The sequence below is a fragment of the Camelus ferus genome, chromosome X (genome assembly GCF_009834535.1).
Source record: "Camelus ferus isolate YT-003-E chromosome X, BCGSAC_Cfer_1.0, whole genome shotgun sequence".
NCBI lineage: Eukaryota > Metazoa > Chordata > Mammalia > Artiodactyla > Camelidae > Camelus > Camelus ferus.
Window position 1 is genome coordinate 54,551,621 of NC_045732.1, and position 27,954 is coordinate 54,579,574.

At 33.8% G+C, this 27,954-nt stretch overlaps 1 protein-coding gene across 1 annotated transcript in view; it reads left to right on the top strand.

Moving 5' to 3' along the window:
* The first annotated feature begins 2,919 nt into the window (after window positions 1-2,919).
* LOC116661872 (connector enhancer of kinase suppressor of ras 3-like) overlaps window positions 2,920-27,954 on the top strand; it is a 116,466-nt gene continuing 91,431 nt past the window's right edge. The window contains exon 1 of the mRNA XM_032474682.1: window positions 2,920-3,029. Coding sequence (XP_032330573.1) covers window positions 2,951-3,029 — 79 coding nt within the window. The 5' untranslated portion in view covers window positions 2,920-2,950. The remainder of the gene's footprint in view (window positions 3,030-27,954) is intronic.

Below are 27,954 nucleotides of genomic sequence, written 5' to 3' on the forward strand. Positions count from 1 at the left end.
CATTGTCTTGGATATAGATAATAGGACTTAGATGGTTATGCGTTTAAAATACATTACGCTTAATTAAAATGCTAACAATTAGGGGCCGTTGAGCTTCTAGTTTATCCCCCTGAACAGGCTGTAGACCCAAGCCTTTCAACATAAAGGAGTGTAATTGGAAAGAAACCAATTTTCAAAGCTAGTCAATTTTCATAGGAATACACTCTGAGGTCTTGAGAAGGGCAATTTTCCACTATATTAGATCACTGATTTGTTTTTATTGTTTGTTTTGCCAGTTTTATTTCTCTCTTTTCTTTTTTTTTTTTTTTTTTTTTTGGTCTTTTAAAGCTGAGATGAAAAATCTTGGTGAATATTTTGCATAAACAGCCGTGTGGATTTCCAAGAGGGAAAAACAGGCAGTAGTCCTCTTATCTGGAGTTAAAGGAAGAAAGCAATAGGAACTGGAAAGACCAAAAAGAAAAATTAAAAGCTGAACAAACAAACAAAAAACAAAGAAAGAGAAAAAAGAAAGAAAAAGCCCTTTAGGTAGATTTCAAGAGGTAATATAAATGTTAAATAGCAAAAAAGAGTAGGAAAATCACTGCACACAAAAACCCCTTTCCTTAAAGTTAGAGGATTTTAAATGATGTTACACAATCATAGAAAGCACAACCACATCTCTTAATTAATGAAATTCCCTGTGCCTGGCACAGAGTAAGCACATATTACCCATTTGTTGAATGTGCTTGAATGGAATGAAATTTTTTCCTCTTTATTTTAACAAACTCTGCTGAATGCCAGAGCTACACTAAGTGTTTCTGCCTTACTAACGATATTTATTTTTATTTTTTTCAGAGTAACTGAAACCTATTCAAGGTTCAGTTCACCACTGGAGCCTACACAAACCTCTTTTCCTTTATCCACCCCCCACATCTGTGCCGCCTCTCATACCCTCATACCTCAGGTGAAGGGGAAATCAGAGAAGGACCAGCGACTTGCTGGTGCTGGTAGGCAATCATTGCCAGTTTCATCGCATTTTAATCTGACAGTAAGCATCAGGATTCTTTCAGATATTCTTATTCCCCTAGCAGCCTTATTTTCTGTCTAAGATTGTCTACCAAATACATAACTGTAATACTTGATTAGCAGTTCTAGAACTGTGTTGTCTAGTCTGGTAACTACTAGCCACATGTGGCTATTTAAATTTCAATCAATTAAAATTAAAATTGTGTTCTTAAGTCTCACTAGCCACCTTTTTACATGCTTAACAGTCATGTGGCCATGTGTATTGAATAGTGCAGATGTAGAATATTCCAGCATTGCAGAAAGTTCTTTTGGACAGTGCTGCTCTAGAAATCCTGTCAGCCTCTTGCCATTTCTGGAGTTTAAAAAGATACTCAGATTCCATGAATGACTGAAAAATTGTGCTGAACACTGGAATTTGACACAACATTGTAAAATGATTATAAATCAATAAAAAATGTTTAAAAAAAAAGAAAAATAACCTGATATGATAAAAAAAAAGATACTCAGATTCAAACCCAGGTTTCTTGATGAGCAAGATTAAGGTAAACATAGAATACTCTGTAGCAGATCAAAAAGTGGCTGTGCAAGGCAGGGATTAAGTTAATTGCCTGAGTGAAGAGGGGGAAAAACATGGTAGCACCACTCATCTAGTTTGGTCCTACTTTTTTAGGCTGGGAAAGTGAGACATATATTCAAATGTTTTCAGGAAGGGCTTTGGCTATGATTTTAGACCATTTGTTTAATGTGAACATCAATGATTTACACTTGTAAAGCATTCCTACATACATAGTCATAAGATTTACTTAACAGACAGTAAATGGAAGGGGAAAACAGTTGATTCTGAGAGCATCTGCATTATTTCAATGTTATTTTAAAAATTCTCATTAATGTGTCCTTTGTATCTCCCCTATTGTGGGTTTCAAGAACTGAGTAATATAGGTAGGAGCACTGAATGCTGCAACATAATTAAGCTTTAATACTACCAGAACTAATAATGATTCACATTTCGTTATGAGTATGTGAATATTTTACATTTTAGAAAATGTTCTCCTTCTCATTTTTTCTCTCCTTGGGTCTCACAAGGCACTCCTGGTTCTAGGTAGGGCAGATATTATTTTTTTTTCCTCAAGGTTCTTTTCTTTCTAGTCTTCTTTGGCTTGACTCAGATGCCACCTGCTGCATGAAGCTGTCTCTTTTCCTTGCACTTCTTCTGTATGGTACATGTCTTAGGCTAATTAACAGTGCTATTTGTGTGCTTTTGATCCTGCTTAATAGAGTCATAATTTCTGTAGAATCTGTGTCAGATTTATATTTGTGGGGTTTTTGCCTTTTTAATTTTAAATTGAAATTTTATTTTACTGAGGTAAAACTCATATAAAATAAAATGAACTATTTTAAATTGTACAATTCATAGGTATTTAGTATATTCACTGTGTTGTGCAGCAAACACTTCTTTCTAGTTCTAAAACATTTTCATCATCCCCAAATGGAACCCTGTTCCTGTTAAACAGTCACTCCTCCTCGCCTCCATACAGTCTCTGGAAACCACTAATCTTTCTGTGTCTATGGATTTACCTATTCTGAATATTTCAACTAAATGGAATCATACAATATGCAACCTTTCCTGTCTGGCTTCTTTCACTTAGCATAATGTTTTCAGGGTTTATCCACATTGTAGCATGTATTAGTATTTCAGTTAGATTTATATTTGAGTTCTATATTTTACTAAAGAGACAATAAATATTAGTTTTATTGTTTAATTAATGGTGGACTATTTAACCCCAAACTCCCACACTTGACAACATACGCTAATATAATGCAGTCTGTATGACTAGATAAGGTCTGAACCTGATTAAGTTCTGTTATTTCATTCTTAGCTACTCAGGTTATCTAAGCCTTAAACATTAACCGCCAGAAGATTTTCTCTATTTATCCATTCTGAGACATGGCACAATCGTTCCGTCTTTTCCAAGGAGATCCTACTGTGACATCCTCTCCCACTGAAGTTCGTGTGTGGATAGAAGGTAAGATGTTTTGAAACATCTTAGCTCTGTACAGCACATTTCATCTTTTACAGGCTCAGCTTCCCAGATTTCACAAAATATTAATACATAAAAAATTATTTTACTGTCTTTTACAAAAGACACTTCAATATTAAAGATTTGAGCCTGAAATCTGTAACTTTAAGATCATAACATTATGTTTTAATAAGCACATTCTAAGAACAATTTCCTTGTCTTGATTAGTGTTTCCTTGTATGACTATTGGAATTAATGTATTAATTAAATTTTAATTAATATATTAAGGTATGATTTTGGACTTAATAAAATTAATATATAATTATTAGAAGCAACCAAACATTCTAAAATAATGACACGAGACAACCAGTAAAACACACTACCTAACAGATAAGATTTATGTTCTTCTATTGGAAGGAGCCAATGCTGACTGAAGAGAATGGACTGTACAGAGGAGTAGATGCAATAAAAGGAGAAGTTAAATAATTAATTATATTTAAAATATATTTAATCTTTGAGAGCAAAGGCTATGCCTGCCTCCATCACTTACTGTTCACAATAATAGATATTGAAAAATAATATGTTTATTGATTTAAGAGTAAGGAAAGATTCAAGTCTGCTTTTATCAGTTGTCTTCATTAATATCATACAGCTGAGCACTTTAGGGACAATTGGCAACTCTTAGCATTTTTAAATTAGAGAAACTCTTCTAAAGATGATTAATCACTATGAAGCTTTGCTTTATTGCAGTATTTTCTTTATACATTGATTACTAAAGATGGTTTAGCATATTCTGTTGTATTAAGTAAAATGTATTAGGCACTATATAGATGAAAATAATATATTATCCTTACAGAATTATAGTATATTTTCAAAGTTTTAATTCCTAGCCATAAAATAGCTTTAGTGCAATAAGATTTCCCTCACATTAAGTTGAAATGTTATAGTTATCTGGCACAAAATTATATGTTAGAATTTATTATAAAAATAATTTCAATTAACAATAAAATTATTTTTATGCAGAGGCATTTCAAATGAAAAGTACATTTCAAAATTTTTGATTCATATTTTAATTCTAACGTTTATAATTCTTAACGCCAGAAAACTTAAACACTCTATGCTGTACAGCAGAAACTAACACAACGTTGTAAATCACCTATAATTCAATTAAAAAAAAGAAAACTTAAACACTCTAAAGTCACCCTCATTCAGTAGTTTAGGGAATAGAAACTTGGTTCCTGCTTTTGGAAGGAAATTCCAAGTTTTCTCAACAGCTATTGCTCTTGTTTTCTTCCGAGTTATTCTTTTTAATTTTCATACTTTGTAATTTGCTAACTACTGAGACTAGTACTAATGCAAGAAGTGTTTTCTTCCCCTGTGCTCCCAAACATTCCCTTTGCTTTTTAATTTAATTGAAGTATGGTTGATTTACAGTGTTGTTTTTTCTGGTTTATAGCACAGTGATTCAGTTATACATACATATATTCTTTTTAATATTCTTTTTCATTATAGGTTATTATAGGATATTGAATATAGTTCGCTGTGCTATACAGTAGGATCTTATTGTTTATTTTATATATAGTAGTTTGTATCTGCTAATCCCAAACTCTTAATTTATCCTTACTCCCTCTATCGCCTTTGGTAACCGTAACTTTATTTCTATGTCTGTGAGTCTGTTTCTGTTTTGTAAATAAGTTCATTTGCATCATTTTTTTAGATTCCATGTATAAAGTGATATCATATGATATTTGTCTTTCTCTGTCTGACTTACTTCACTTACTAAAATAATCTCTAGGTCCATCCATGTTGCTGCAGATGGCATTATTTCATTCTTTTTTATGACTGAGTAGTATTCCATCATATATATACACATATATGTAAGTATATATTCACACATTGTATACAATGTGTGTGTATATATGTATATATATCATATGATATGTATATGGAATGTGTGTATATATACATACATACCATAACTTCTTTAGCCAATCATACCTCAGTAGATATTTAGGTTTCTTCCATGTCTTGGCTATTGTATATCATGCTGCTATAAACGTTGGGGTGCATGTATTTTTTTAAACTAAGTTTCCCTCTGGATATATGCTGAGGAGTGGGATTGCTGGATCATACAGTAAGTCTATTTTTAGTCTTTTAAGGAATCTTCATACTGTTTTCCACAGTAGCTGCACCAAATTACATTCCCATCAACAGTGTGGGAGAGTTCCCTTTTCTCACACCCTATCCAGCATTTATTGTTTGTGGACTTTTTAATGATGGCCATTCTGACTGGTGTGAGGTGATACCTCATTGTAGTTTTGATTTGCATTTCTCTGATAATTGGCGATATTGAGCATTTTTTCACGTGCCTGTTGGCCACCTGTTTGTCTTCAGAGAAATTTCTGTTTAGGTTTTCTGCCCATTTTTTGATTAGCTTGTTTGTTTTTTTGCTATTGAGTTATATGAGCTGTTTGTATATTCAGGAAATTAAGCCCATGTTGGTCTCATAATTTGCAAATATTTTCTCCCAGCCCATAGGCTGTCTTTTTGTTTTGTTCATGGTTTCCTTTGCTGTGCACAAGCTTGTAAGTTTCATTAGTTTATTTGTTTATTTTTGCTTTCATGTCTGTTGCTTTGGGAGACTGACCTAGGAAAATATTGCTATGATTTACATCAGAGAATGCTTTACTTATGTTCTCTTCTTGGAGATTTATGGTGTCTTGTCTTATGTTTAAGTTGTTAAGTCATTTTGAGTTTAATTTTGTGTATGGTGTAAGGGAGTATTCTAACTTCATTGATTTACATGTGATGGTCCAGCTTTCCCAATACCACTTGCCAAAGAGACTGTCATTTTTCCATTGTATTTTCTTGCCTCCTTTGTCAACGATTAATTGACTATAGGTGTGTGGGTTTATTTCAGAACTCTCTATTATGTTCCATTGATCCATATGTCTGTTTTGTGGCCAATACCACACTGCTTTGATTACTGTAGCCTTGTAGTATTGTCTGAAGTCTGAAAGGGTTATGCCTCTAGCTTTGTTCTTTTTCCTCACTATTGCTTTGGCAATTATGGGTCTTTTGTGATTCCATATAAATTTTATAATTATTTGTTCTAGTTCTGTGAAAAATGTCCTGGGTAAGTTGATAGGGATTGCACTAAGTATGTAGATTGCTTTGGGTAGTATGGCCATTTTAACAATATTAATTTTTCCAAACCAAGAGCATGGGATATCTTTCCATTTCTTTAAATCATCTTTAAATTCCTTTATCAGTGTTTTATAGTTCTCAGTGTATAAGTCTTTCACCTCCTTGGTTAGGTTATTTCAAAGTATTTTTTTTTATTGAGTTATAGTCAGTTTACAATGTTGTGTCAATTTCCACTGTAGAGCACAATTTTTCAGTTATATATGAACATACAGATATTCATTGTAACATTCTTTTTTGCTGTGAGCTACCACAAGATCTTGGATATATTTCCCTGTGCTATACAGTATAATCTTGTTTATCTATTCTACATATGCCTGTCAGTATCTATAAATTTCAAACTCCCAGTCTGTCCCTTCTGACCCCCCTTCCCTGGCAATATTTCAAAGTATTTTTTGATGTGATTTTAAGAGATTTTTGTTTACTTTCCTTTTCTGACATTTCATTGTTAGTTTAAAGAAATGCAATAGATTTCTGTATGTTAATCTTGTATCCTCCTGCCTTGCTGAATTAGATTATCAGGTCTAGTATTTTTTTGTGTGGAGTCTTTAGGAGCCTTTAGGGTTTTTTTAATGTATAGTATCATGCCATCTGCATATAGAGCCAGTGTTACCTCTTCCCTTTCAATTTTGATTTTTTTTTTCTTTTTCTTGTCTGCTAGCTGTAGCTAAGACTTCCAATACCATGTTGAATAGAAGTGGTGAGAGTGGGCATTCTTGTCTTGTCCCAGATTTTAGCATTAAGTCTTTCAGCTTTTTACTGTTGAGTATTATGTTGGCCGTGGGTTTGTCATAATTAGCCTTTATTATGTTGAGATATTTTCCCTGTATACCCACTTTGATGAGAGTTTTTGTCATGAATGGATGTTGAATTTTATCAAATGCTTTTCTGGCATCTATTGAGATAATCATGTGTTTTTTCCTTCCTTTTGTTGATGTGGTGTATCACACTGATTGATTTGTATATGTAGAACCATCCTTCTGACCCTGGGATGAAACCAAGTTGATTATAGTGTATGATCTTTTTAATGTACTGTTGAATTCAGTTTGCTAATATTTCATTAAGTTTTTTTGCATCTATATTCATTAAAGATATTGGCTTGTAATTTTCATTTTTGGTAGTGTCTTTGTCTGGTTTTCATATCAGGGTGATGGTGGCTTTTTAGAATGACTTTGGGAATGTTCCCTCCCCTTCAGTCTTTTGGAAGAGTTTGAGAAGGATAGTTAGAAGTTTTTCTTGGCATGTTTGGTAGAATTCCCCAGTGAAGCCATTAGACCTGGACTTTTGTTTGCAGGGAGTTTTTGTTTTGTTTTTTTTTTTCATTACAGATTGCATTTCACTTCCTGTGATCAGTCTGTTCAAATTATCTGTTTCTTCTTCATTCAGTTTTGGTGGACCGTATGTTTCTAGGAACTTGTCCATTTCTTTTAAGTTGTTCGATTTGTTGACATATGGTTTTTTGTATCTCTGTGGTATCAGTTGTTATTTCTCCTCTTTCATATTTTATTTGGATGAGCCTGGCCAGAGGTTTGTCAGTTTGTTTATTCTTTCAAAACCTCAGCTTTTAGGTTTATTGATTTTTTTTTCTGTTGTTTTTATGTCTATTTTATTTATTTCCTTTCTGATCTTTATTATTTCTTTCCTTTTGCTGACTTTTTGTTTGTACTTCTTTTTCTAATTCTTTTAGGTGGTAGGTTAGATTGTCTATTTGAGATTTTTCTTGTTTTTTTCAGGAAGGGCTGTATTGTTTTGAACTTCCCTCTTAGAACTACTTCTGCTACATTCCATAGATTTTGTGTAGTTGTGTTTTTGTTGCAGAAAAATGTGTTACAGCTCGGTGTTATAGCTCAGTGTTACAGCTCGGTGTTACAGCTCAGTTGTGACAGCAATCTGGATCTGGGCGAGAGACCAAGCAGCACTCAGGTTTATTACGCCAGCTGGCCCACAGGAGTTAACACTCCAAGCTCTGGACCCTGTCTGTAGGTTTACACAGGCCTTTATAGGCTGCCAGTTTTACACTTTGCAACATCATATGCAAATAAAGTATAACAGAAGTTGACCAACCAGGAACAAGCTTTGTAGAAATAGACCAACAAGGAGTGAGAGAAATAACCAATCAGGAGTGAGGGGAATAACCAATCAGAAGTGAGCTCAGGGAACCAATAGAATTGTAGGGTTAAGTAAGCCATTTCAGAGGCAATAAGTGAGATAGAGCCTCTGGGCCAGGGAACTGGATGGTGCTGGCACGAGAGTAGTGGCCCTGCTTGGGGGTCCTGCCAGTCTTTTTATGGGGCTTCCTGCCTCATTTTCATTATCATTTTTCTCAAGTTATTTTTAATTTCCTCTTTGATTTCAATGTTGACCCATTGGCTTTTTTAGTAGCATGTTGTTTAGTCTCCATGCAGCCATTTTTTCCTCATTTCTCTTTCTTTGGTTGATTCCTAGTTTCATGCCATTATGGTCAGAAAAGATGCTTGAACTAATTTCTGTCCTCATAAATTTATTGAGACTTGTTTTGCGTCCTAGTATGTGGTCTAGAGAAAATGTTTTATGTGCGCTTGAATGTATATTCTGATCTTTTTGGATATAATGTCCTGAAAATATCAATTAAGTCTAATGATTCTATTTAGGATCTCTGTTGCCTTATTGATTTTGGAGGATCTGTCCATTGATGTTAGTGGATTGTTAAAGTCTCCTACTATTATTATATTCCCATCAAATTCTCCCTTTATGTCTGTTAGTATTTGTTTTATGTATTTAGGTGTTCCTATGTTGGGTGCTTACATGTTAACAAGTGTAACATCCTCTTCTTGTATTGATTCTTTTATCATTAAATAGTGTTCTTCTTTATGACCTTTGTTTTAAAGTTTATTTGTCTGATATGAGTGTTGCTACCTCCACTTTCTTGTTATTTCAATTTGTATAAAATATCATTTTCTATCCCTCACTTTCAATCTATGTATGTCCTTTGCCCTAAAGTGGATCTCTTGTAGGCAGCATATTGTGGGCTCTTGTTTTATCATCCAATCTGCCACTCTATGTCTTTTAATTGGAGTATTTAATCCATTGACATTTTAGGTAATTATTGATAGATATGTATTTATTGCCATTTTAAACCTTGTTTTTCAGTTGATTTTGTACTTCTTCTTTGTTCCTTTCTTTTTTTTTTTTTCCTTTTGTGGTTTGATGATTTTCTTTTGCATTATTCTTGAGTTCATTTCTTTTTGGTTTTTATGACTTTGTCATATGTTTTGGTTTGTGGTTACCCTATTTTCCAAGTATGTTAACTCATTACTATATCTACTTGCTTTAGATTGATATATAGGCTAAAAGACATTCTGAGAAAAAAGTATAACCCTACATTTTCTTAATTCCCTCCCCCACATTTTATGATTTTGATGTTCTCTTTTACATCTTCATGTTTATTCTTTTGCTGTTCATTGTAGTTATCACATTTCCAATTCTGATTTTCTCTTTACTGTGGATTCCTGTTTCTTTTCTATTTAGAGAAGATCTTTCAATATTTCTTTTAGGATAGATTTAGTATTGCCGTAGTCTGAGAAATTCTTTATCTCTCCTGTTTTAAGTGATAATTTTGCTGAGTAAAGTATCCTAGATTGCAGACTTTTTCTTTTCAGGACTTTGAATATATCTTGCCACTCCCTTCTTGCCAGCAAAATTTCTGTAGAGAATCAGCTAATAGCCTTATGGAGGTTCCCTTGTAACTAACTCTTCATTTTTCTCTTGCTGCCTTTAGAATCCTCTCTTTATTTTTAACTTTTGCCATTTTAATTATAATATGTCTTGATGTAGGTCTGTTTGGGTTTATCTTGTTTGCAACCTTCTGTGCTTCCTATATCTGGATATCTGCTTCCTTCTTTAGGTTTGGGAAGTTTTCAGCCATCATTTATTCCTATACATTTTGATCTCCTTTTCCCTTTCTTCTCCTTCTGGAGCCTCTATTAGGCATAGATTGGCACGATTTGTATTATCCCATAGGTCTCTATATTGCTTTCACTTTTTTTCCTTTCTACTGTTCTGACTGGGTGATTTCCATTATTCTATCTTCCATATCAGTTCATTCTTCTGCATTTTTTAGCTTACTGTTTATTGCCTTTAGCTTCACTTTTGTCTCAGCAAATGAGTTTTATAATTTTAATTGGCTCTTTATAGTTTCTAGTTCCTTGTTACAGTGATCTGAATTTCAGTTAATAGCCTTTATTCCTTCAGCATTTTTATTATCTCCTTTTTGAACTCAGGATCTGGTATATTGGTGAGTTCTGTTTCATTTTGTGTTCTTTCAGGGGTTTTTTCTTGTTCTCTTAATTGGGTGTGGTTCCTCTACTTCTTCATTTTACTTATATTTCTCTGACTTGATGAATTTAGGAGTAACAGTTATCTACTGTGGTCTTGAAGGTCTGTTTTTATGTGGGATCATCCCTCTGTAGCCTGAGTGAGTCTAATGTTTTTGTTATGAGGGCTGTTTTTAGGATGGATGCTTGCCATATCTTTCTTCCATGTGTGCTGGCTGTTATCCCCTTGCAAAAGAGTGTGATTGGTGTTGTGGTGACCAGAGCCTGCACTGGTTATTGAGCAGGGCCTCCTTTTTGCTCTGTGGTTGTCACTTCCCTGCAGAGGCCAGGTCTGCTCCCCAGTTGTTGGCGTGGAAGCTCTCAGATCCATTTCTGAGCTGTGGTATGATATAGGAGGGACTGGATCACTTCCACTAGGGGAGGAGTCACTGAGTATTCCTCCACAGGAGCTGTCCACTGGGAAGTGCATTCTGGGTTGTTACCTGTCACCCATTCTGTGGACTCACAAAGTACACTGTTGTTGGTGCTGCCCTCATTTCCACCTCAGCTGTGAGAATTCAGGCAATCCGCCAAGGTGTCCCACAGGCACTCTGCTCACAAAGCCACCAGGGCAGGTCTGCTGAAGTCAGACCCTGGGACCTGAACTTAGACCTGCCATGTGAGCTAAGGAGTCAGCCCAGACCCCAGCCCTGATTCTATATGCACATGCTTACAAAGACACTGGTAGTGTAAATATGCCAAAGCCAACTGGGACACAGCTCAGATTTTAGCCCTACTTCCAAAGGAATCACCTGGCCCCAGGTAATAGGCTCAGATTTCAGCCCCACCTCCACTTGGGGCAACCTACCAGCACTTGCAGTCTTCCAGAGCTCATAGAGGTAGAACTGTGCTGGCTGTAAGCATGCCAAGAGGGAGGCAGCTGTGACAGGGTCCCGCTCCTCCCTTCATGTGCATTAACAATGAGGTTTTTATAGCTGACTCGGGCTCCATTGCACACATTCCCAGTTGCCCCTAGTACCACACTCCAGCTCCTTCAGGTTGTCTCCTTGCAGCCAACTACAGTCATCTCCCCAGATCTGTCCTCTGAGACCCAGTTTCAGCACCCAGTCTGTGTGCCCCAGCAGACATGCATCTTGGACTGGGGAGTGCAGGTAGTTAGCACAGACCCTCTGGATTGGTCTCTTTCTGTTCTGCCTCCTGAAAACAGGCTGCTGTGCTCTCTTCTGAGCTTCTTAAACTCTCTTTCTATTCTAGATGATCTCCCCATGGGTGAAGGGGCTTCCCAGGATGAGGGAACCTTTCCTCTTCCACAGCTCCCTCCCAGGGGCACAGGTGCCATCCTGATTCTTTTTTTTTTTTTTTTTTTTTTTTTGGTCCTACCCAGTTATGTGGTTTCTTGCAGTTTTGATTGTATGAGATCTTCTTCCGGAGTTCAGTAGGTATTCTGTGAGAATTATTCCACGCGTATATATGTATTTCTGATGTATTTGTGGGAAGAAGTGAGGTCCACATCCTCTATTCCACCATCTTGATTCCACCCCCTTTGCTTCTTGATGCACATTCTGCCTGTTATTGTATTTGTGCAACTGTGTGTTTTATATTTTCCCTATCAAATTATAAATAGTTTGAAGGCAAGAGGTAATGTTTTGTTGATCTTTGTATCTCTGACAACACTCAGCACAATACCTTGCAAAGAGTAGGTGCCTAGCAAATATTTTTTTAGTTATTGACAAAATAATGACTTTAATATTTCTCTTCTTAATTTTTCCTATAAAATTGACCTTATAACTTATAGAAACTTTTAGGTTGCAACTCTTTGTTAACCTTTTTTTGGGTGATATTAGCAAATTCTTAAACAGCAATTGTAAAAGAAAATAATTTCAAATAAACAGACCACGAATTATAGGCATTTGACCTCAGTGCTTTTAATTTTCTCATCAAATACAAGATTAAACACTTTCTCCTTACCAGTATCCTAGCTTCTATTTGGTCTTTGATTCATGGTAATCTATAACATTATTAGAAAGGTAAAATGTTTCTGTTAACTTAACATAAAACCAAAGATGATTATACCAATTTGACTTAGTGGAAGCCTTTTACACAGTTAATTTAGAGGGAAAAGCTAGATCAGATCAATAGCTAACACTACAGAAACAAAGAATGTTAGTGGTGGGGGTATATTTCAGGTAGCTGTTATTTTATCATATCCAGGATATTATCATGCATAAATAGGTTACTATAGGAGGATTACTCATATAGCACTTTCTATTACAGTTTGGGTGCAGCTTGAGACTCAAAATGTACTTTAGAGGAATACTCTGATATTGAGACTGCCAGTGTTTAGTAACACATTATTAGAAACATCATTACTTAGTCTTTCATTTTGATTTTGTTTTTGTCTATTTTATTCTTTTGAGTCATGTAGATGGAGGGTTCTGTGGTCTCAAGTCCCATTTCTAGCCCCATCTAGATCCCAGGACTTCCAAAAACTCTCAGGTTCAGCAAAACTTCCCACAGAAACTCCATTTGGTGTAGATTTAATTGAAGGGTATTTTAAAATATTTTTATTTAAGAATATTGACATATACTAGTTTTGATTTTTTAAATTTTGTTATTAAGTAAAGGAATTTTCTAGGTATTTAGTACAAAATAGAAAGTGTGATTTGAATTTAACAGATGGAGCATCCTGAATCCTTTGAAAGAGCATAGTCTGAGAGTTTGGAGACCTGACTTCTAGGTTTGGTTATTCTACTAAATTCTATTGTGACATTAGACAAGCCTCTTTGCCTTTAGGATCTCTAAAGTTTTCTTTATTTCTTTAAGTTGGTTTTCTTTATATCTCAGGTTTGTTTGTTTGTTTGTTTATTTATTTCCTTCATTCTCAAATTGGCAATATAGACATCTACATCTGAAAGGTGTGTTGTAATGAAAATAAAAATAAACAATAACAGAAATATTTCAAGAGGCTTAAATGATGAAATAAATGTGAGATGTATTTAATGTTGTTCTACTTATTTTTATTCTGCCATCAATTAAACTATCATTATTATGCTAGTGGCTGCATTGTCAGCAGCACCAACATATTGTTACCCTTTATGGACTTTCTGGGATCTTACAGGTTTAGATGATTGTTAACTTTATCTATATACGGATTTTAATAACATAAAATCAGGTGTACCTTAGCTTAGCATTAATTAGAGACTAATTTTCATTCAGAAAATATTTGTTAGTCTAGGAATGATTAATTAAATTAGGGAGTTTGTATAATTAGAAAATTAACAAATAGCATAATAATGAGCACTTGAGGGCCTCTCCTTTCACTGCTGACATACATTCACACTGTCAAAATTTTAGGCTATACAGGATGTATTTGATAGGGAAATCATTCTGCTAAAGTGAATATAATAATATTGAATTTATCATTTTGGAAGAGATCTGTGAATGAGCAGAAGGGCTTCAAATTTAAAATAAGCTAATAATGTTAGTTATCAAAACATCAGGAAGGAGGCCAAGTAATCATTATAGCCTATTTCTTAAAATAGTAAAATACATACATAGATTTTGGTAGACGTTGGGTTTAAATCACCAGTTTATGAAATCTGATGCATTCACAGGGGAGAAAATTTTTATTTGTGGTAAGACACTTTCAAATACCTCTTAAATTACATTTCACAGATGACTTCCTGTGGTGTTTTTATCTTATATCTAAGGCTCGTAAAGAATGGCAGGATAGCTATAAACACTTTTGAAAAAAAAAAAAAAGGATGCCACTCTTCCTGATCTCTATTCTTATTTAAGTTCTGGAGATAGAGATTTGGCCCTGATAATAATACAAGGTTAGGATGACTACAACTTCTATTTATAAACAGCCTGTACCAGATTAACCAAAGTAAGTTATTTACTTTCAGATTTTAAGTTGAGCACTTGGGGAACTGCCTTTGCTTTTAGAGTTCCAGATGCTGTTGTTGGGTATAATGATGCAACTGTTTTATTTAACAATCTGTGTCAGTGACCTATGGCATTGCATAGAAGATGACTTAAATATTTAAGAGTCACAAATCCTAATCAATCCCTTTGAAAATCTGATAACTATAGACTATCTCCTTTAGAATGTACATATGCATTCTATTTTGCATATAATGAAAGTCAGAGAATTTATACACCAAGGATTCCAGACTTCTTCACTAGATAATGAGACATTAATGTGTGATTAGCAGTTCTCTCCCTTTCTGTTCTCAACCTTCTCCCACACTTCTTAGTCTATTGCTTACGTTTAGAGCACCTAAGCAGTCTTTTCTGAGAAGTTATAGTCGTATAGTATGCATAAAGCAGAAGAAACATGGAGGTACAAAGACTAGGAACAGATTCTCACCATGAGGAACAGCCATTTCCTCTATTGGTTGTCAATTACCAGAAGGTTATGCACCATATGTAGTTATAGAGCTCCAATATTTTGACAGTAGTAGTATCTACCACAGTTTGAAATAATTTATCCAAGTGTTCTCATTGTTTCCATCAATTTCACTTTGCCTGTTTGTGGGCATTTTGCTTTTGCCCTGAGTGGTTGATGGAAGAGAGATCATATTTACAGTAATTCCTCTGTATCTCTTTTACAATTTTCTTCCAAACCAGATCTTCTTAGGCTTCTCAAAGACTGCAGTTCTTCAATAGAAAGCTTGGTATATTAAGACTTCTGTGCTTTCCCCAATCCTCACCACACCCCCAACAATCCTGAGCTGAGCATTTTTGACAAAACTAAGGTGATCTTTATTAATTTCTGGTGATGGACTGTGTATAAGAGGACTGAGAATATCTTAGTATCAGATATATAAATTGAATGATGAATTCCTAATGAAAGGTATTATACTTATTTGTAAAATCCAATTTTCTCCTCCTAGTCATAAAATAAAATAGAAATTTGAGAGTTTTTTTAAAAATATATTTTATATTTTAGGGCAGTTTTAGGTTCACAGAAAATAGAACAGAAAGTACAGAGAGTTCCCATATATTCCTTGACTCTACACATGTAATTTCCCCCAGTATCAACATTTCAAAACAGAGTGATGCATTTGTTACAATTGGTCGACCAACACTGATACATCAATAACATCCAAAGCCCATAGTTTACCTCTAGGGTTCACCCTTGGTGTTATACATACTATGAGTTTTGACAAATGTATATGACATGTAGCTACCATTGTAGTATCATGTAAAATAGTTTTACTGCCTTAAAAATCCTCTGCTCTGCTTGTTTATCCCTCTTTACACCCTAACCCCTGGCAAATAGTGATTTTTTTTTTATCATTTTCATTGATTTGTTTTTATTCAAAGTGTCATGTTATTGGAATTATACAAGTAGCCTTCTCAAATTAAATTATTTCACTTAGTTTTATGTTTTTAAGATTCCTGTCTTTTGGTAGCTTGGTAGCATTTTTTTTTTTAATGCTCAGTTTGCTTATCCATTCACTTACCAAAGGACATATTGGTTGCTTCCAAGTTTTGGTAACTTGAATAATGTTACTAGAAACATCCATGTACAGGTTTGTGTGAACATTTCAACTCCTTTAGGTAAATACCAAGGAGTGTGTATGCTGGGTCATATGGTAAAATATGCCAAACTAGCTTCCAAAATGGCTGCACTATTTTACATTCTATCCGGGAATTATGAGAGCTCTTGTTGCTCCACATCCTCCCAGCATTTGTTTGTTGTCAGTCATTTGGATTTGGGCCATTTTATTAAGTATAGTGGTATCTCATTGTTTTAGTTTACAATTCCCTAATGTCCTCAGAGAAGCAGTATTGAAGATACACAAGCACCAATAAGTTCTTTTAAGATTCTGGTGTAACACTTATCTTTACACTCATGAATATTTTATATCAAGAGGGTAATTTAGAAAATACAGAAACTGAGGCAATAAAAGGTGAGAACAATAATTCTGGAGTCAATAATTAAGCCACCTAACTGCTCTTGATGGTAGATACATGCAGGTCTCTAAACAGTATCTCCAGCCCACCCATAGCACATGAGGAGCAGGTCCTTAAAGGACAGGTTGAAAGAAGTAGATAAATTATTTTATAAAGATTTATAAGACTGTCTCTGTCACCTGACCAGCTTCCTAAGTAATGAGTGATACAAAGACAGAGCTATTCTTCCTATTCATCCTTTTATTTCTCACATTCTCACTTGTAATACAATTTTAATGGGAATTTCTTTTATGCCAGTCACTGCATTCTTATTTCTAAATCATGGTACAGTGAAGGAGAAGGTTGTGATCTTCACAGGTTGCTTGTAATAACAGATGGAAAAGGTGAGGGAGAAAATATTTAGTTTTTGAATCAGATTCATCTGTATCTGTCTTCTAGATTGAATACTGTAGGAGATAATCGGCATCTACAAAGACCTTCAGAGTCAGCCAAACTGAAACATAGTTGAGAGGTGTTAAAAACAAGGGGGAAAAGTAGATTGAAAAATAATTAGTATATAATTCTCATATAGTACCCTACATTCAGTGAAAAAAGTTTTGAGAGAGTGAACTAAAGCAAAACTAAACTTCTCAGAGATAGAATATTTTGTACAATTTCCTGTTGTTAAGAACTAAGTAAAAGTGTTTCAAGGTCTCTATATGAAATAGAAATCTGTCCAAACCCTCATCTTGTTTCATGATTCCTTAGCATTTAATGAGCATAAACTTTTTCTCAACATATAACTTTAATTTCCTTTATGAGGATAGTGACATTTCTCAATGAGAAAAAATTGTGCCTCAAGGAATATCACAATTAGATGTATTTCTGGGTTCTATTCATAGGCATAAGTGCTATCTAAGCTTCTTTAGCATGTGGAAGAGATCTCTTTATTATGTAATGGTAATAAGGAAAAGACATGCTCTGAAACACTTGCTTGTGGGTATAAAATATAATATGTAGGTCAGAATATCTGTACTTTCACTGTTAAAGTATTTTAAACAAAATATAGTGTTTTTCTGTTTTTAATAACTATTTCTTTCCTAGGATAAATTTATAGAAATGATATTTTGAGTATAACGTTCCAACAGGTTCTATTTATTTTCAAGTAATGGTATGTAATCTTGAATGAGAATCAAACAGGAAGGAAGATATGTTTTAATAAGGATCTTAGAGTTGTATGACCAAACAGTTGTTCATTCTTGCTAATTTAGGATTATATAGTTTTTAGTTCAAGGAGTACTGGAGCCAGTTTTCTTCCTTTGAAAGCTCAGCAAATCATATTTCTATGGGGAAAATCAACAAAAGAAAATATTGTTTAATATGAACCAGTAACAACTATAAACATCTTCCCTCTCCATTCCCTGCCCATCTTATTCAATATTCTTCATTTGTGCTATAATATAAAGAGAATGGACTTAATAATATAAATAATATACTTTGCCAGTTGTCTAACACAAGTCATTTTACTACTTGAAGCCTCGGTTTTTTCATGTTAGGTAGGAATAGTATATAACCTGACTGCACAGCAGGATATTTGCAAGAATCGGAAAAGATGATAATGTATATGGAAACACTTTGTATGTTGTAAAGTGCTCTGTGTAAAATACTAATTGTATTACAATATTTGCATTATTTTGGGATACATTTTCTTATTAACAACCATGGATAACTGATGTTTCACATTTTTATTTTAATAGTGCCTGATAATTTTATGATGATATCTTTATCTTATTTTCATCTACTTTCTTTCCTTCTCCTTGTAAATGTCTTTCTTCCTAACCTTTTGAAAATCTTTCTGAAGGAATCACAATTGTAACAAAATTGTAGATTAAGTTAGATGAAAAAGAGGGAGTTGTCTGGGTGTATTTGAGTTAATGGATTTTAATACATTTTTTGACAGACACCAGTCACTTCAGTGGAGGTGTTGTTATGTTTTTTTTTCTTCTAATCGACTTGTGTGTGTGCCTTTTAAAATTATTTATTTTAATGAAGTAATACACATAAATGCTTTCAATTTAAAAGTATAGCTCATGAATTTTTATATGTATATGCTTGTATAACACAACAGAAAAAAGTTCGGAACATTTCCAACATCCCAAAAGGTTCCTTTGTGTTACTTCCCAATGTATCCCTTCAGAGATAATATTCTTACTTCTGTGACTACCAGATAGTTTGCTTGTCCTTGGACTTCATATAGATGAAATTGTAGTTTATGCTTTTTTTTTCGGTCTGGCTTTTTTCATCACACAGTGTATCTGTGAGATTAATCCATGTTGCTGCATGTGTTAGGAGTTTGTTCTATTTTGCTGTGTACATCCACAAGTTTATTTATTTATTTATGATATGAATGGAGATACTATAATGATATAATAAATAAATATACTGCAAATATTATCACACATGTCTTCACTGGACATATGTCCTAATTTTTCTGGGTGTACACCAATTAGTGGAACTGCTAAGTCACATGATAGGTATATTCTTGATTTTAGTAGGTAGTACCAAAGAGTTATCCAAAGAGGTCCAACCATTTTACACTCCTGTCAACAACAGATGAGAGTTTCAATTGCTTCACTTATTCAACAACATGCTAAATTATCTGACTTTTATATCTTTGCCATTCAGAAGAGTGTGTGCTTGTCTCTTAAAATCTATTTTTTTCTGTAATATAATAGTTATACCAAATTTCTTATGGTCAAGTTATGCCTGTTATGCTTTTCCCATCCTTTTACATTTCATCTTTCCTCGTCTCTGTGCCTTAGCTATGTCTCATAAAAACCACATTACAGGATTTTAAAGCCCAGTGTTACAATCTCTGCTTTTGAAATCATAAGTTTATTCCATTTGTTTAATGAAATTATTAATATAATATATTTTTGCATAATTATTTCAGTGATATTTTCCTATGCCTTTTTTCATTTTCTTGATTTTAGATTCTTTTAAAATCTTTTTCATATATCTTTTCCTCTCTGCTGGTTTGAAATATATGTACTCTATTCTTTTAGTGATTATTTTGGAAATTTAATACTAAACAGTTAATTTTACAGACTCTAAAACTGAACAATTAAACCTTTTCCCAAATAAGGAACTCCAAACACATTAGTTTGTCATCCTCTCCTTACTTTACATTTTTGTCCAGTATTTTAGTTTGGTACTTTTGGTACCAAATTTGACATTATATTTTTATACAGAGATATATTTACTTTATACTAAAAATATTTAGCTGAATATTTTTTCTTGTCTTCATCATTCCTTCTTTTTTCTTCAAACCGTATTTCTGGTATTCTGTTTTTCTTGACGTTCATCCTTTGGAAGTTCCTTTAGTGAAAGCCTAAAAATTCTGAACTTGGAATTTCTCCATCTCCTATCCTCTTCTCTTTGATCCAACATGGAGATTACATGTAGTTCCATAACTAGTTCTCCAAAATGACATCTTTGTATAATTCTTTCCAATAGGGGCCCAGAAATTGCTATTTCTACTTCACAGTCCACAGATAAATCTTCAAATGAGAATGACTTCTCTAACATGGTTATTTTCTGTTGTCTGTGCAAGATGATAAGCAAGTCTAAGAATTGTTCTATCTTGTGTTTCTTTTGCCTCAGCTCTAAAGCTCTAGGATGAGGTCTTGTCTACATCTTCTACACTGAGAATGAATTCCTGGTTCTAGGGTTTACTTTCTTATCTCAAATGACAGGCTTATTTATGGAAAACCAGGAACTGTGGACTTGGAAGTTTCCTGCATAATACTACAGATCTCCCTGTAACAGTTATCACATTTATCTTCACAGGGAAGGGACACCTTCATTGTTTTTCAGTTGTTCCACTATCAAGTTACAATACAATTCTTCTGTTTAGCCTGGGTTCTAACACTGCAGTCTAACCTGACCTGGAGTCACAGCTGAAGACATTTAGGGATATTGTATCAGATGAGGACAGCACCAATAAACACACAAATGCTGACGTCCATAGGCCTTGACTGTCTGACACCAGAAGACAGGGAATGACATGATACCCTCTAATCAGCTCTTGACTTTTCCTTTATAAGTTAATTTGTCTTGAGAACCTCAAGGTGTCAGTTAGCTTAACAGGCTCATGGTAGATTGGCAAAAAACAATCCATGACTATGCTAATCTCTGGTTATCCCAGGCAGGTGAACACCTTCTAGTTTTAAACCATAAGAAAAAGTTTGGAATAAAATGGTTGCTGATGCTTGAAAGGTTATCTGATAGGCAGAAGGGTAACAAGGTATAAAAACTCTTGGTAATGCAGAACATTCTGTAGTATTTTAAAAATTCAAAAAGTGTTTTCTCTGTTTTAGACTCAGTCCCATTTTCAAGGAAATAAATGTGTTATATCTTGAGAAGATGGCAGAAGCTATAGTCCATTTTTTATTCCCTTTTCTTTCTTTTTTCTTTTTCGCCTGTAATTCAAATAATATACATTAATAGGCAAGGACTAGAAAATTCTGTTCCTTGTTGATAAACACAGGCAAATAATGGGTACCTAATTACTGAATTATTTAGACTCATATAGGCAGAATACTCCATGGTTGGTGAAGCGGACTTAATTTTACTGTAATACTTATTTCTCATGGAAAAGTAACCTTTGACAGCATGTCCCAGAGGTGTTAGTGATCTTGGAGGATACTGAATATATTTTATTAGTCTCTTGTTACGAAAACAAGTGGTACCATATTCTTTTCATGTAATTGCAGATACTTTTTCTAGTTTAATTAATTCTCTATCTATTCTAGTATTTTGCTTACCTCCTACAAAAATTCAACTTTTGAAAATTATGGTAAAGAAATTGGTGAAGGACTTAACAGTGAGTGTATCAGAGATTGCTGTTTATTGATATGGACAGACTGTGTCTTCTATAATTCATATGTTGAAGCGTTAACCCCCATTGTAACTGTATTTAGAGATAGGGTCTTTAAGAGACATCCTAGTGGACGTGAAATGGTAAATCGTTGTTTTGATTTGTATTTCCTTAAAGATTAACGATGATGAGTTTTCTCTTAGGTGGTTTTGGCCATTTGTATTTCTTCTATTGTGAGAAAATTTTATTCAAATCCTTTGTCTAATTTTTAATTGTGTTTTTTAGTTTTATGGACACAAGTCTCAAATAATATATAATTTGCAAATGTATTTTCCCATTCTACAGTTTCTTTTTTCACTGTCTTGATGGTGTTCTTTGTAGCAGAAAAGTTTTTAAATTTTGTTGAAGCTCAATTTATCTATTTTTCTTTTGTAACTTGTGCTTTTTGTTCCATATCTAAGAAGACATTTCCTAATTCAGGTTCACAAATGTTTACTTCTATGTTTTATTTTGAGAGTTATATAGTTTTAGTTCTTACTTTTAGGCCCATAATTCTTTTTGAGTTATCTTTTGTGTATGGTGTGAGAGAAGGGTACAAGTGCATTCTTTTGAGTATGGATATTTAGTTGTCTCACTACCATTTGTTGAAAAGGCTATTCTTATGGACAATGTGAACATGCTATATACTGTGTGATTCAAGTATATAATATTCTGGAAGAGACAAACCTATGGGACAGTAAAACATGTTCAGTGATTACCAAGGGTTCACAGAGAAGGAGGGAGGGACAAATATGTGGAGCAAAGGGTATTTTTAGAGAAGTGTAAATATTCTGTATGATACAGTGATGATGAACACAAATCAACAAAACCCATAAAATACACAACAAAAAGAGTAAATCGTAATGTAGACCATGGACTTTGGTTAATAAAAGTGTATCAGAATTGGATTATCAAATGTAAAAATGTATTGCACTAATACAGAATGCAAATAATATGAGAAACTGTGTGTAGGGTGAGGAAATTGGATATGTGGGGACTCAATACTTTCCAATCAATTTTTCTGTAAACCTAAATAAACCTGTTCTAAGAAAATGAAAGTCTACTAATTAAAAAAAAAACAAAACTAGTTTATTATTGAATTATCATCATTGTCACAAATCCATTTATCATCAGGGTAAGGGCTTATTAATGAGTTCTAAATATTGCATTGGTCTATATGTCTAGATTTAAACCAGTATCACTCTGTTTTGATTACTATAGCTTTCTAGTATATTTTGAAATTGAAAGTGTGAGTCCTTTAACTTGTGTCTTCTTTTTCGAGGTTGTTTTGTCTATTCTCGGTTACTTACACTTCCATATGAATTTTAAGATCAGTTTGTCAATTTCTGCCAAAAAGCCAGCTGGTATTTTGATAGGGATTTTGTTGAATCTGTATGTTTTGAGAACCATTGCCATCTTAACATTAGGTCTTTCCATCCATGAACATGCAGTATCTTTCCATTTTTAGGTTTTCTGTAGTTTCTTTTCAACAGTGTTTTATAGATTTCGTGGTATAAATTATGCACCTCTTTTGATAATTTATTCTTCAATACTTTACTGTTTTTGATGATATTGTAAGTGCAATTGTTTTCTTAATTTCATTTTTGATTGTTCTCTGCTAATGCATAGAAATCAAATTATTTCTATGTTGATTTTGAATTTTGCATCCTTGCTGGACTTGTAAATTCTAATATATGTGTGTGTGGGTGTATTATTTAGGGTTGTGTATATATAGTTTTATGCACTCTGCAAAAAGAGATAATTTTAGTTCTTCTTTTCCAAAAAGATGCTTTTTTCTTTTTCTTGTCTAGTTGCCCTGGCTAGAACCTTCAGTACAATGTTGGAGAGAAGTGGCAAGAGCAAACATCCTTGTCTTTTTCCTGATATTAGGGGGAAGCATATTATCTTTCAGCATTAAGTAGGATGTTCTGTTGGTTTTTAGCAGGTTCTGCCCATTCCCTTTATATGCTGGGTGAATTCTTTCTTTTCCTAGTTTGTTTAAAATGCTGGATTTTGTCAGATACTTTTTCTGCATCTATTAATATGATTTGTTACATTGATTCGTGTTCACATGTTGAAACAACTGCGTTCCTGTAATAAATCTCATTTGTTCATATCAAACATTTATCTTTAATGTATTATTGATATATTAGCTTAAGCTTGTCATATCAATTTTTTGTTTTTCTTTTTGTTCTCTCTGTTTTTCATTTCTCTGTCTTCTTTATACTTCCTTCCTGTGGGTTACATGATTGTTTTTCAGAATTCAGTTTTGATTTATCTGTAGTGTTTTTGAGTGTATCTTTTTGTATAGTCTTTTTTCTTTTTTTTTTTTAATTGAAGCATAGTCATTTAACAATGTTGTGTTAATTTCTGGTGTACAGCATAGTGATTCAGTTATATATATATTATATATATATATTCCTTATCATGTTATTTTCCATTATAGGCTATTACAAGGTATTAAATATAGTTCCCTGTGCTATACAGCAGTACCTTGTTGTTTATCTATTTTATATATAGTAGTTAGTATCGTCAAATGCCAAACTCCCAATTTATCTCTCCACTCCCTCTTTCCCTTCAATAACCATAAGTTTGTTTTCTATGTCTGTTAAGTCTGTCTCTGTTTTGTAAATAAGTTCATTTCTGCCCTTTTTTTTAGAGTCCACATATAAGTGATATCACATAATATTTTTCTTTCTCTTTCTGGTTTACTTCACTTAGAATGACCATTCTCCAGGGATATCCATGTTGCTGCAAATGGCATTATTTAATTATTTTTTTATGCTGAGTAGTATTCCATTGTATAAATATTCTACAGCTTATTTATCCAGTCATCTGTTGATGGACATTTAGGTTGCTTACATGTCTTGGCTATTGTAAATAGTGCTGTTATGGACATTGGGGTGCATGTATCTTTTCAAATTAGAGTTTCCTCTGGGTATATGCCTAGGAGTGGGATTGCTGGATCATATGGTAACTCTATTTTTAGTTTTTAAAGAAATCTCCATACAGTTTTCCATAATGGTTGCTCCAAACTACATTCCCACTAACAGTATAGGAGGGTTCCCTTTTCTCCACACCCTCCCCAGTATTTATCGTTTGTGGACTTTTTAGTGATGGACATTCTGGTTTGTGTAAAGTGATACCTCATTGTAGTTTTGATTTGCATTTCTCTGATAATTAGCCATACTGAGCATTTTTTCATGGGCCTATTGGCCATTTGTATGTCTTCATTGGAGAAATGTTTGTTCAGGTCTTCTGCCCATTTTTTGATTGGGTTGTTTGGGGGTTTTTGTTATTGAGTTGTATGAGCTGTTTGTACGTTCTGGAAATTAAGTCCTTGTCAGTTGCATCATTTGCAAGTATTTTCTTCCATTCCATAGGTTGTCTTTTTGTTTTGTTTATAGTTTCCTTTGCTGTGCAAAAGCTTGTAAGTTTAATTAGGTCCCATTTATTTATTTTTGCCTTTATTTCTACTGCCTTGGTAGACTTAGTCTCTTTTTTTTTGAGTGTATCTTTCTGTATAGTCTTTTAAGTGGCTGCTCTAGATATACAAATACATATATGAAAACATACTCAAAAAATATAAATATACACATAACTTACCACTGTCTACTGGTGTCATCACTTTACATGTTTGAGTGAAGTATAGAAATCTTTCCACTTTTATGTCCTTTTACCCTCCCATGTTATAGTATAATTGATTTGAATATTCTGTGTATGTTTAGAATCACATCAGTGTCATAATTTTCCTTCAGACATCAAATATAATTTAGAAAGAAATGAAATAAAGAAATAAAAGGAAGCCTATTGTGTTTACCCATATTTTTGCTTACCATATTTGTTTTTCCATCCTGAGATTCCAAATTTCTTTCTTATCTTTGCCTTTCAGTTAGAAAGCTTTCTTTAGCCATTCTTTTATAGTACATCTGCTTGCAGCAAATTCTCTTAATTTTCCTTCATCTGAGGGTATCTTGATTTCCCCTTCATTCCTAAAGGATGTTTTCATTGGTTAAAAGATTCTGGATTGATAGTTCTATTTTTGTGGCCCCTGAAATATATTGGGTCACTTCCTTCTGGCCTCCTAGGCTTCTAATGAGAAATTTGCTCTTATTTCAATTGATTTTCCACTCTTGGTAAGGTCTTATTTCTCTCTTACTGTTTACAAGACTTTTTGCTCAGCTTTATTGAGATATAACTGGCATATAACATATAAATTTAAGGAGTACAATGTGATTACTTGATACATATACATATTGTGAAATAACTAAAATAAGATTATTTAATACATCCATCACCTCACATAGTAATCGTTGTGTGTGTGTGTGTGTGTGTGTGTGTGGTGAGGACATTTAAGATCTACTTTCTTAGCAACTTTCAAGTATATGTTACAGTATTGTTAACTGTTTATTAGATGCTCAGAACTTATGGTCTCATAATTGTGTTTAAAGTATTTGCCAGATAATTCTAACATATCTGTCATCTCAGTATTGGCATCTCTTAATTATTTATGTTCAGTTTAAGATCTTCCTGGTTCTTTGTATAATGATTGATTTAAAAGTGAAATCTAGACATTGCCACATTATGTTATGAGATTCTAGATCTTATTTAAACCTTCTGCTTTAGCTGGTTTTCCTTGACTACACTGCAACAGTGGAAGGGGTGAGGGCCCCAATTCACTACTTCCAGATGGGAGTAGAAGTCCAGTTTCATTACTCAGTATCTGTTGTCCCCCTAGTGAGAACATCTTGTTACTGTGGGCTAGGGATCCCAGTTTCCCAAGTGGTCTCCACTGACATTATGGTTGTCAGGGTTGGGGCTCATTACTGGTTTCTGAAGATAAAAGTCCTGGCTCCCTATTCTGCTTTCTCTGTTACCTCCTTTGAGGGGATTTTGGGTCAGGGGGAGTAGTACAACTTATTACGGCCTGGTGAGATTGGACAGGTAGGGTTTCAACTAGGTCTTTGCTGGTATGGCTGGGAGTTATGACAGTTTTCTTTGTGGTGTTTGACTTGAGTAGAACAGTTAAATGTTTTCTATGTCGCTAGCAATTCCTTTTCTTGATTGTTTGGCTGGAGAGAGCAGGCTTCTGTTAGGGCTTGCTTTGTCTGCACCTGTTGATGCTTCTGAGTTCCTGGATTCTTTAGCTCCAAGTATGGAATATATGAGTCAAAAGGAAAACCCAGGGAACTCACTACCATTTTGTACCTCAGATGCTTAGGTTGCTAGTCAGTCTGCCTTCTCTCCACCTTTCAGAATCTTCTTATGTTTGTTGTCTATAATATCTGCAGACGTTTTATTTGCACTTAGCAGAAGGAATAGGAGAAAGTATATCTGCCATCTTTGAGGAAGTAGAAAATATTTCTTTAAAGAGTAAAAATAAGATCTTGTGGTAGTTCACAGCAAAAAAAAATGTGACAGTGAATATATGTATGTTCATGTATAACTGAAAAATTGTGCTCTACACTGGAATTTGAGACAACATTGTAAAATGACTATAACTCAATAAAAAATGTTTAAAAAAAGTAAAAATATTCGTCATGGGAAAAATAAAATTTTGTGGCTTTCCTTAGAGACATTTTATGCTTTTGACAGTGTTTTTATTTTGAATTACATAGTATTGGGGGGAGAACATATTTTACAATGCTTAGGTCTGGATATCTTACTCTGGCCATGAAAAATAAACAAACAAAAAGGCCAACACCACCTGTAGTGCTATTTGGTTGAGTCAACTTGTAGTTGTATATATTTTAGATAAAAGAGGCTAAAGATTTTACCTCCGTTTTCATCAACTAATTAGAACATATTGAGTACCTGACAGTTATTCACCAAGTATGGTTGGCATTGGGGGTATATCCCCTTATTCCAAAAGTGACTGTTTTGTTTGGTATGGTTCTTTATGGTTTTCAAAGCACTTTTTTGTCCTTTACCTAATTTGGCCTTAATGAGAGAAGAAAGTATTAATACCTAACTTTTACAGATGAAGGAATTTAAGACACAGGTAAATGAACTGGTAAGTTGATATGTACACAGATTAAACTTAGGTCTTCTGACTACCAGCACCTGACAATATCTACCATTGAGAAATTTACAGTCTAGGGATAGGGCTAGGATTAACCTTTATAGAATTTTTTAAAAATGATACAAGTCATTGTATAATGAAATACTAAAGGGGAGAATGGAAAATTGATAAACTTCCTCATCTAAAGACCATAGTAAAATGCTCTATAGTTCAATTTTTATTTCTTACTGTAAATTATAAGAGCTTTAGGATCAATTTATTTGACATTTAAAATTACAAGCTCTCATTTGTAGAATTAATGTGCTTAAAGTGTTGCTTTTAAATTAATATTTTATTACTGATTGAATCATTGCTTTTAGGTATATCACTTAAGAACTTCCTAAATCTAAATAAGACCAGAGTAATAATTAGGTATCTCACTATATTATAACAGATAAGATTGTGGGTTCTAATATCAGTTTACTGAGGTTGGAATTCAAGTTTCTCCATGTATTAGAAAAATTATACTCTCTCTGCCTCAGTGTCCTTATCTGTCAAATGATGACAGTGATATCTATCTTATAAGGTATC